The sequence below is a fragment of the Apaloderma vittatum genome, unplaced genomic scaffold, assembly GCF_000703405.1.
Source record: "Apaloderma vittatum isolate BGI_N311 unplaced genomic scaffold, ASM70340v1 scaffold1951, whole genome shotgun sequence".
NCBI classification, from domain to species: Eukaryota; Metazoa; Chordata; class Aves; order Trogoniformes; family Trogonidae; genus Apaloderma; species Apaloderma vittatum.
This window is the reverse complement of record NW_009697210.1, coordinates 63,070-73,288: the sequence shown is the minus strand read 5'-3', so window position 1 is coordinate 73,288 and position 10,219 is coordinate 63,070. Positions and strand designations below refer to the sequence as shown.

General features: G+C 40.0%; 1 protein-coding gene across 1 annotated transcript in view; it reads left to right on the top strand.

The window, feature by feature from the left end:
* Positions 1-149: 149 nt before the first annotated feature.
* The window catches only part of MYRFL (myelin regulatory factor-like), a gene marked incomplete at its 5' end in the record, with an annotated part of 28,111 nt that continues 18,041 nt past the window's right edge, over positions 150-10,219 (top strand). Inside the window, 8 exons of the mRNA XM_009877518.1 lie at positions 150-243; positions 584-779; positions 1,617-1,693; positions 2,940-3,050; positions 3,559-3,649; positions 8,230-8,430; positions 8,940-9,048; positions 9,534-9,643. Coding sequence (XP_009875820.1) covers positions 150-243; positions 584-779; positions 1,617-1,693; positions 2,940-3,050; positions 3,559-3,649; positions 8,230-8,430; positions 8,940-9,048; positions 9,534-9,643 — 989 coding nt within the window. The remainder of the gene's footprint in view (positions 244-583; positions 780-1,616; positions 1,694-2,939; positions 3,051-3,558; positions 3,650-8,229; positions 8,431-8,939; positions 9,049-9,533; positions 9,644-10,219) is intronic.

Genomic DNA, 10,219 nt, shown 5'->3' with positions numbered 1-10,219 from the left:
TTTCCCTCTGGGTGACAAATTACCCCTTTGAATAAGTTGGGGTAGGATGGACAACATTATAAAGGAGAATTTTATAGTCATCTGACCAGAAGGGTCACCATTGATAGCTTTTCTTCTGGCTCAAGTAAAGCCTATTTGAATCCCAGCAGCTTCTGCAGAAGCACTCGGTGTGGGAATTCAGGAACAAACTGGGCAGTCTTGCTGGCTCATTAGCACCTTGTTGTCTGCAGCATTCATTCAGCTGTTTCTTGTAGCAATGTTACAGTAAATGCTTGAATATGCTAAAAGCTTTGGTTGTGCTTTTAAGTGAGCAGATTTGTGAGTGAGGGTTATGTAAGCTTCTCCACCTCTGGTTTGCAAGCATTTTGTGTGTCAGATTAGAACTGTAGTATCTTCTACATGCATTTTCATTTTTACACCTCCAAGAAGCCAAGAAGAAAATATTGGTAGAGCTGCTGATTGTAAAGATGCATTTTGCCTCCCATTTTGTCAGATGGATTTTCACACCACATAAAACCCAAGAACTCAAGATGTCACTCAAATAGGCTTGTGCCTAAAGTTGCTATTCTTCTTGTTTTTGTAGACCTGCTGTAGGATATCACATTGTCACAGATAAAGGATTTAATTACTCAACAACAGATGATGCCTTTGTATGCCAGAAGAAGAATCATTTCCAAATCACAGTCCATATTAGAATTACTGGACATCCAAAATATGTCAAAACTCAGCTGGGCGGCAAACCAATAGAAAAATTTTACTTGAAAGCTTTTGGAATAAAGGCAAGTATTTCTCCTCTTTGTGGTTATTACTTTTAACAAGTTATTATGTAATTGTCCCATAGAATGAGGTAAATAATTGAAATGAACCCTTTTGTTAGTCATTTTTCATCAAGAACTGACAAAAGAAAAGTATTTTTAAGCTTCCAGTGACTTCTATGTGGAACTCATTTGCAAGAAAAGTGGTGTTTTATGCGTGCCTGTGCTGATTCATGCTGAAAGACGTCATGTTTGCCCATTTGTTGTAATTTTACTGACTACTCTCTCTTTGGCTGAAATTTTATTCCCTTTGTGGGCAGTGCAGGGGGCATCAGCTGATGTGCGGGTGGCCAGTCTACCTATTGGTCAAAATGGTGTTTTGAGAAACACAATTCATAAAACAAAGACAAAGAATTCAAGTCTATTTCTCCTGGACAATTTGCATGTAGAAACCCAACAAAATTTCCCCATTTCTTCTTGACAGGCTTTCCATTTTCAATTTAAGAACCAATTTTTTCCTACCCATGGGTCTACAAGCTTGCATATACAGAAGCAGTAAGAAATTTTAACCTTTCTGTACAATTTTACCAATTTTTTAACTTACTGCCAAAATTCAGTGATTCAAGAAAAATCCATGTAGCTGCTTCGCAAGGCAATTACTACCAGTTTTTCTTAATGCATTCTAATGCAGAAGAAATTAGTGAATGTTATTGAAGCAAAGTGCTGCTTGGTACCCTTCCAGAAAGGTAGAGAAATTTTCAGAGCTTCAGACACAATGTGCCTATTAATTTCTCTTTCCAATTTTGTGTGTTTGAAAATTTAATATCCTTGTCATTTCTAAAAATTCTCTTTCTGTTGTAGGTGGAAGCTCCAAATCAAACAATTGCTATTGAGCAGTCTCAGTCAGATCGAAGCAAAAAAACTTTCAAACCCGTTAAGTAAGAATTTTGAGAAATTTATTTAATTTTATTTCAATATGCGATTGGTCTTAAATGTGAACTAGTTGTGTCTTGGAAACTTAGATTAGGCCGAAGCTGGTTTTCTGATCTTTATCCAGATTCTGTTCTGGGTGTGCACAGAGAATCACAGCAGTAATATAAACCTGTTCTCACTTCATTAAGGAAAATATTCAGCAGCTTTACAGTTGTGTTACGTATGCCTATCCCAAAATATTTGTATTCAGCTAGCAACTATGTTGTGTGGTGTTTTATGGCAGATGCATTTCCCATCTTCAAAAATGTCAGTAATGTTCCTGTTCTACATGGGCAGGAGGTGTATTTGCAGTGCTTTTGAGGGGGAGTGCCTCTGCCAGAAACACACATGTTCAACATCTCCTTGGAACTCTCTGCCATTCTTCTGCATCTTAACTCACAGGCAGAATCCATATTTGTTCTTGTGGCATAAGTGTCTTCTGTTGGAGCTGTTCTGTTCTCTATAAATAATTAAATAAGCCTTAAAATGGAAAAAGAATAAGACAGTGTCAAGTTTGACAGGACAGTGCTGGGATGAAGGCTGCAGTATATAATCTGTGAAAATGAACCTTGAGCTTGGGAGAAGAGCTTGATTTTCACTAAATTACCTCTGTCATGGCATCTTTCTTCCTCCTGCACACTGACAAATAGATTCTGTGTGTGCAAATTGTTGTATGGGAAACTGTTCTGTGGACTGGTTTTCTCCATGCAAAGTCTTTATATTATTTATCACTTACAGAAGCAGTATGCCTGTGCATTGGAGATAAAGGTATATATTTTAGACTTCCAGATGTACAAATTAGGTACCAATGAAAAAAAGGATAAACAGTAAAATTTATTTGGTTTAAAGTGGAAATTAAGATCTGATAGGAAGCAATGTTAATCTTGGCAAGGACCAAATACCCATCATATGGAACATATATGGTTTTATTATGTTCAAGACTATGTACAAACAAGAATCCTGGTACTAGGAACAGTTTCCCACTGCTGGTGCTTTATCTTGTTTATCTCCTTGACATAATCACTGTGTTTCTAATGTGTTTTCAATGTGTTTTCATAAACCAGGGTTACTGTCTTTTTACTGGGGTTCCTCTGTTTTCTTCATTTGTCAGTTTTTCTCCGAACTGTTTTAATGGGTGTGACAAAATCTGGCTTAAGTCAGGTAGATCTCCAGATGCTTATTTCCCTGATCTTTTTTCTTTCTCTATTTTAGAGTTGATCTGCCAGGGGACCAGATAACTAAAGTAACACTGGGGAGGTTACATTTCAGTGAAACAACAGCAAATAACATGAGAAAAAAAGGGAAACCCAATCCTGACCAGAGGTATCGCTGTACTGTAGCTGATCTGTGTGTGTGAAGTGGAAAAGAAGTTCTGCTTTAGGATGTAGCTAATGTTTGTGATGAATCTCAGCGTTGCCAAATCTGTGGTTTTATTTCAAATTCTGCGATATTTGGTATCTGCTTAAAGGCCTCTCTTCTAGAGTCAGAATAATATGAGAATATAAGAAAATATCTTATCCTTGTGGTTAGAGATTGTTTCGGGGAGTCATAGCCAGAATGATGGCTGATGAAATCAGGAAGCCAAAAAACAAATTAGATTTGTCAAAACTACTCTCATCTTTGTTCATCTTCAATGATTGTGGGGATTAAATAGCATATTACTTGAGAGTAAAGGAAATAATGTTTCTTTCCTAGCATAAAAGCATTTAAAAAACATTCTGGCTATCTTTTTATATATCAATAATAGCAGTTGTATTTATTCTGTAAGCAGTTGTATTTTTTCTATGAGAAGACATTAATTATTGTCACAATTACATTGATTTCAAATTAGATACTTCATGCTGGTAGTTGGACTCTACGCTTTCTCTCAGGACCAATTCTACCTACTGTCTGCAAACGTCTCTGAAAAGATCATTGTGAGGGTAGGTAGAAATTTATATTGCTTTCACGTGAAAAGTAGCTACTGTTTTGATATTCATGGGAGGATGTGTGGTAGTGATTCTTGGGCATAAAAAGTCCCACTGATTCAAAAATATTGAGGAAAAAATATTACAGTTGCATATTGTATGAGTATGTTGTTAATTCTTAATTGTCAGGATTTAAAAACCTTAAAAGTAGAGCTATAGAAAATTTTAAAACCAAACCTTGCTGGGAATTCCAATGCAACATATTTTGATTTTTCCAGATTGTTTTTAATTTAAGGTGAAACGATTTCCTGCACTTGTCAGGAATTTGGCAAATGCTTTCGTTGGCTAGATGCTTCATTTTCAAAGGAGGATGAGAACCAAAAAATAATTCAAGGAAAGAAGGTCAAGCAACTCTAGTAAGAAAGGCCCAGACTCTTTTGGAACTTAGTCTGGCTAGGGAGGTGGAAGAAAACAAGAACTTCGGATAGCTCCATGAGAAAAGAAAGAGTAGGGAAAAAGCGGGTCCACTCCTAAAGGAGGTGGGAGATATGATAACAGAGGATGCAGAGATGACAGAATTGCTGAATGTCTTCTTTGTCCCAGTCTTTACTGCTAAGACCAGCCCTTAGGAATCCCAGTCACTGGAAGTAAGGGAGCAAAACTGGAGCAAGGAAGACTCTCCACTTGTCAGTGAGAATTGGATTAGAGATCTCTTAGAGAAACTGAAAATGCACAAATCCATGGGCTCTGATGAGGTGCATCCACGTGTGGTGAGAGAGCTGGCTGACATCTTGGCTGAGCCCCTCTCCACTAGAAGAACGGGAAAGGTGCCCGAGGACTGGAAGAAAGCCAATGTTACTCCAGTCTTCAAAAAAGACAAGAAGGAAGACCCTGGCAACTACACACCAGTCAGCCTCACCTTCATCCCTTGAAAGGTGATGGAGCAGCTCATTCCAAAGGCCATCTCTAACAAAATGGAAGAAAAGAAGGTTATCAGGAGTAGCCAACATGGATTTACCAAGGGAAAATCCTGCTTGACTAATCTGATACCCTTCTGTGAAGGCATGACCAAATGGGTTGATGAAGGGAGAGCAGTGGATGTCATATACCTCGACTTCAGTAAGGCTTTCGATACTGTCTCCCATAACATCCTCGTAGGAAAACTTAAGAAATGTGGGATAGATGATTGGACTATGAGGTGGATTGTTGTAACTCAACAACAGAGTTCAGAGGGTTGTGATCAGCAGCACAGAGCCAAGTTGGAGGCCTGTGGCCAGTGGTGTTCGGGATCAGTACTGAGTTCTGGTTTGTTCAATATCTTCATCAAGGACCTGGATGAGGGGATAGAGTGTACCCTCAGCAAGTTCTCTGATGATATGAAACTGGAGGGCAAGGCTGACACACAGGAAGGCTGTGCTGCTATCTGATGAGATCGAGACAGGCTGGAGAGCTGGGTGAAGGTGAACCTTATGAAGTTCAATAAGGACAAGTGTAGAGTCCTGCATCTGGGGAGGAATAACACCAGGCACCAGTACAGATTAGGGGATGTCCTGCTGGAAAGCAGCCCCGTGGAGAAAGACCTTGGAGTCCTAGTGGACAGTGAGTTGTCCCTGGGACAGCAATGTGCCCGTGTGGCCAAGACAGCCAATGGGATCCTGGGGTGCATTAAGAAAAGTGTGTCCAGCAGGTCTGGGGAGGTTCTCCTCCCCCTCTACTCTGCCCTGGTGAGACCACACCTGGAATACTGTGTCCAGTTTTGGGCTCCCCAGTTCGAGAAAGACAGGGACCTACTGGAGAGAGTCCAACGGAGAGCTACGAGGATGATTAACATCTCTCCCGTGAAGAGAGACTGAGAGGACTGAGGCTCTTTAGTCTTGAAAAGAAAGGCTGAGAGGGGATCTTATTAATGTATGTAAATATCTGAGGGGTGGAGGTCAAGAGGAAGAGGTCAGTCTCTTCACAGTGCTGCCCAGCAATAGGACAAGGAATAATGGATATAAGCTAGAACATAGGAAGTTCCACCTCAACATGAGGGAAAGCTTCTTTACTGTCAGGATGACCAAGCACTGGCACAGGCTGCCCGGGAGAGGTTGTGGAGTCTCCTTCTCTGGAGACTTTCAAAACCCACCAGGATGTATTCCTGATGCTCTAGGTGATCTTGCTCTGGCAGGGGGGATTGGACTAGATGATCTCTAGAGGTCCCTTCCAACTCCTAACATTCTATGATTCTATGATTGTAAGACCCATATCTGCCCCTTCTCAGTGCATTTCCAGAGTAGTGTTTCAGCTCTTAATTTGGTGGTTGTAGTACAGGATTCAACACAGAAAGGGAAGAATTGTTCTGCTTCCTTATGACCATTACTTTTCAGTCCCCTGATCCACATGAACATTTCCTTTTAGTACTCAGCTTTAGCCTACAGTTAGAGTTAGGCTTGGAAGAGAGAAAAGCCCCAGAGCTCTGTTGTAACAGAAGCTATGGAGTGGTAGGGTGAGGAGAGAGAAAGCACAGAGCCCTGGCACAAGTGGGCTTGCAAGGGGACTGCCAAGGGAACGGGGAAGTCACCAAAAGCTTTCAGGCCTGGCCACTTTTCCATGTGACAATAGCTGGGGGTTAATGTTTGAACTGGGCATAATCTAGGGTTATGGTAATTTCTAATGTGAAGATTGTGTTAAGGGCTTAGAAAGACAGGAAATGCGTAGGTGCCATGTGGTGGGCCTGAAAAGGATGGTGAGGGCCTCCGGAAGGCTGAAATGTGGTGAGCTTTTTCTTGGAGACTGATCATGGAGCTGCTTCTTATTCACATGGAGTCCTACTAGTCCTTGACTTATGGCGGGGAATAGGCTTAGCATCGTGGTTGAGAGTCAAATATGGCCAAGAGCTCTAGTGTAAGAGTCCGGCTGGGAAGAGAGTCCAAAAAAAGGTGAAGGCTGTCAACAGCTTTTAGTCCTGACACCAGTCTTTGTAGGCCATCGTTTGGGTTCTTTCTGGCAGCATGTTAACTGCCCAGGCTTATGATTACAGCCTGGTTTAGCATTCAGGTTTAGAGAGAGTGAAAGTGCAAGCCTCCAGCTTGTGTGATGTTGCACAAGGGCTGCCAAAGGAAGATGAGGGCTTTCAGATGGTTTCAGTTCAGGCTCTTTTTTTTGTTTGGGCCATAACTTTGTGTCCTCTTGTGTCACAAACCCTCCTTCTGCAGTTCCACTCAGGTTTTTGGAGGCCAGCAGGGCTGAGCACTCCTTACTAGGTGGATCTGTGAAATGGCTTTGAAACTCATGTTTGGAGTTCAGTAGTTTCCTGTCCTGCTGAGAATTGTTATCATCCTGGCCGTTGCTGTGGCTTTTTTATTTCAGGACTCTGAGTATTGTGCTTGTATCGCTCCTGCGTATTTAGTTCTTTTCCTTTTTTGTACATTAATTCCTAAAGTACTGCTTTCATCAGAATTTTTCTTTATGCATCCAGCAGTGCTAGAAATATAATCTCTTTACCAATTTGGGAAAGCCATTGAATTTTCACGTTTGCCTCATCCTTGGGATTGTTGTTCCCTTATAAGATATATATTTTATGTAAGATTTAGAAATTTACATCTTTCTACCATTCTGAATGTTAGATTCTCTTGAAATTTCAATGAGGAGAGATTTTTAATAGGAATCCAGGGAGTGAGATTTTGCAAACCTGACCACTATTCCAGACAAAGAAAAAGATGGCAGGAAAGCAAAATAAGAGGCTGTATTATGGAGTGCATGTCAACAGGAAAGCTGGAGAAAAAAAGAAAAAGAAAAGCTATTTTCCAGATGTCTGACAGAGGCGGGGTGCGGCGCCCCAGCCACTGATTACCTTAAAGTGGCAAAGCTGTGCAAATTCACCGCAAGAGAAAGTAACCCATGATCTGGCCCTTTATACACTCGAATATAACCTAACAAAACTACCAGCTGAGGAATGGTTATCAGGCATATCAGATCATGCTCTAATTGTGACAAACAGTGGTGAGCACACAGCACCAGGCATCACAGCCGGCAAAGACTTGTGAAAGCCTCGCTTCTTTAAATGAGTTCAAACTTTTTGTAGTACTTTTGTTTCATAGTCAAATTTAAAAGCCTGCATTCGAAGTGAAAAATAAAAAAGTAACAGAATTAATTATTGCAATCAAATGCTTTTTCTAATTATATGCACTCCCATGTTTTGTTGGTGTTCTTTGAAACACTCAGTTTCCTTGGTGTGAGATTTGTGATATGAGTTAATTTAGAGCATTACAGAGGATTTTATGAACCACACATGTTTTATCTCTGCCTTGTTTACTCTTTGCTGATTTCCAGCTTCAGTGGTTATCTGGCATAATGTTAAAGTTAAAATTTGAAAAGCTTTGGACATTGACAGTTTAGCTTAAGATGATGATAAAGTCTAATCCAAGGGGAAAAGCAATGAGGCCAATGCTGTGTTAGCAGAAACACTTAGAAGCGACTCCACTTTGTTTTTTTCTATTGGTGTGTTAGAAAATCTCTTGAACACAATTTAAATATTTTCCTTGAATTTCTAAAGGTTAAGGAATAGTACCTTTATGCTATACTATATCTTTAAAAGTAATTTTTTCTTCCAGGCGTCTAACCCAGGGCAGTTTGAGAATGACAGTGATGTACTGTGGCAGCGAGGACATGTTCCAGAGACAATAGTCTATCATGGTCGAGTAGGAATTAACACAGATGCACCAGACGAAGCACTGGTTGTCTGCGGAAACGCGAAAGTTATGGGCAGAGTCATGCATCCATCTGACAGCCGAGCAAAACAGAATATCCGGGAGGTAAGCGCCATGGAGTATTTAGGGCATTTATGTCTGCACCGCAGCTCATGTGTGGATCATTGTTCTGACACGTGAAGTGGCTTCTTTATCCCGGGTGTGCTGAAATCCTGGCCTAAGGAAATGGGGTGTACTCTTGTTCTCTGTAAGGCCATCGCCTATGGAATTTGGAAGAAGCTGACCACAGAAGCCGGAGATATCTGTGTAAATGGGAGTTGTTAGACTGAAGAGGAAACTGGCAATACAAATACAAATACAAATACAAATACAAATACAAATACAAATGCAAATACAAATACCAACACAAATATAAATACAGACAAATATAAATAAACACAAGCAAACACAAATAAATAGTGCTCTGCTAATAGGGAACAGGAAAGTTGTCCTTATTTTTTGATGTGAAGCTTGGCCAAGCGGCTATGTCAGGCTTCTTCCTATCTGTGCAGTGTCCTAGATGCCATGATATTCTTAATGTTTCAACATATGAATCTTGGTATTTGTCCAACTAGGTTGATACAAATGAGCAGTTGAGAAGAATAACACAAATGAGGCTGGTGGAGTATAACTATAAGCCTGAATTTGCATCTGTTATGGGAATAAAAAATAACCACGAAACCGGTAATCAATCAGCTCTATTCTTATTTTTCATTAACTTCCACTGTTGTCCCTTGTGCTATAATGCCTCTTAACACCCGGCTATTTCATCCTCATTTCTTAGGATACCACAATTGCACAGTTCGCTGTGTTTATCTTCTGATATAAAAATGCCAAAATTAAGTATTATGGGAATTTTTCAGCTTCTGTTTCAAGTTTTAAAGATAGGAGGCTATTTTTCCCAGAGATTTAATGAGAATGAAGTACATGACCACAAACAGTACTGTTATTGCAGAGAAATGAGAAATCCACAGGTTTCTGTTTCTTTTCTCCGGGGGAGAAAAAAAAGAAAAGGAAAAAAGAATGAAATCCTAGAATTTCCTACCACAGAGAAATTCTAGATCATGTTTGGCCTGTAGCTTTTAGGTTAGACAACTCAAAGCACACAACTATGGTCAATGGTATGCCACTGTGTTTCCTGACTTCAGTTTTTGTTATCTTGTGAACAGGAATAATAGCCCAAGAAGTCAAGGAGCTTTTACCTCAAGCCGTTAGAGAAGTTGGAGATGTTACTTGTAATGATGGGGAAAAAATAGAAAATTTCCTCATGGTTGACAAGGTAAGGTCTTGAGAGGGAAGGCGAGGTGTGTAGTTAGACTGTTCCTTTTTTATATGGAGCTGTAAACACACACTATGCACACATGTATTTAGAAAAATAGTGTTTGGCAAATCATTGAGGAAAAACTGAAACAGCAGGTGTTAGTAAATGGCTGAATCTTTTAATGACAAAAAAGTATTTGTGTTAAAATGTGTTATGATAATAAATAACATACAATAAAAAAGGATAAACCCTTTGCTGAATAAAGGTGATAGTGATTTCATAGCATTGGTCCAACAAGTGGGACCCCAAACCATTATTTTCTGTTTAAGTCCTTAAGTTAATTAAGTGTTCCGGAAGTGAATTAATCAATGATGGTATTCTATTTCTAAATAAAAACTTCTTTGCTCTAATCCTGGTGGAATTACTTCATACCAAATACAAATGCTAGCTCCGCATGCTCCGTGGGAAGGGCTTTTTGGCCATCTGAAATCCTTATTCTGACTTCAGAATCGTGCACTTGGAAGTATGTAGGCACACAGAGTAATTACTGTGCTTATGGGCTGGAAACAATGCCCTCGTCTGTTGTGCTGTGCT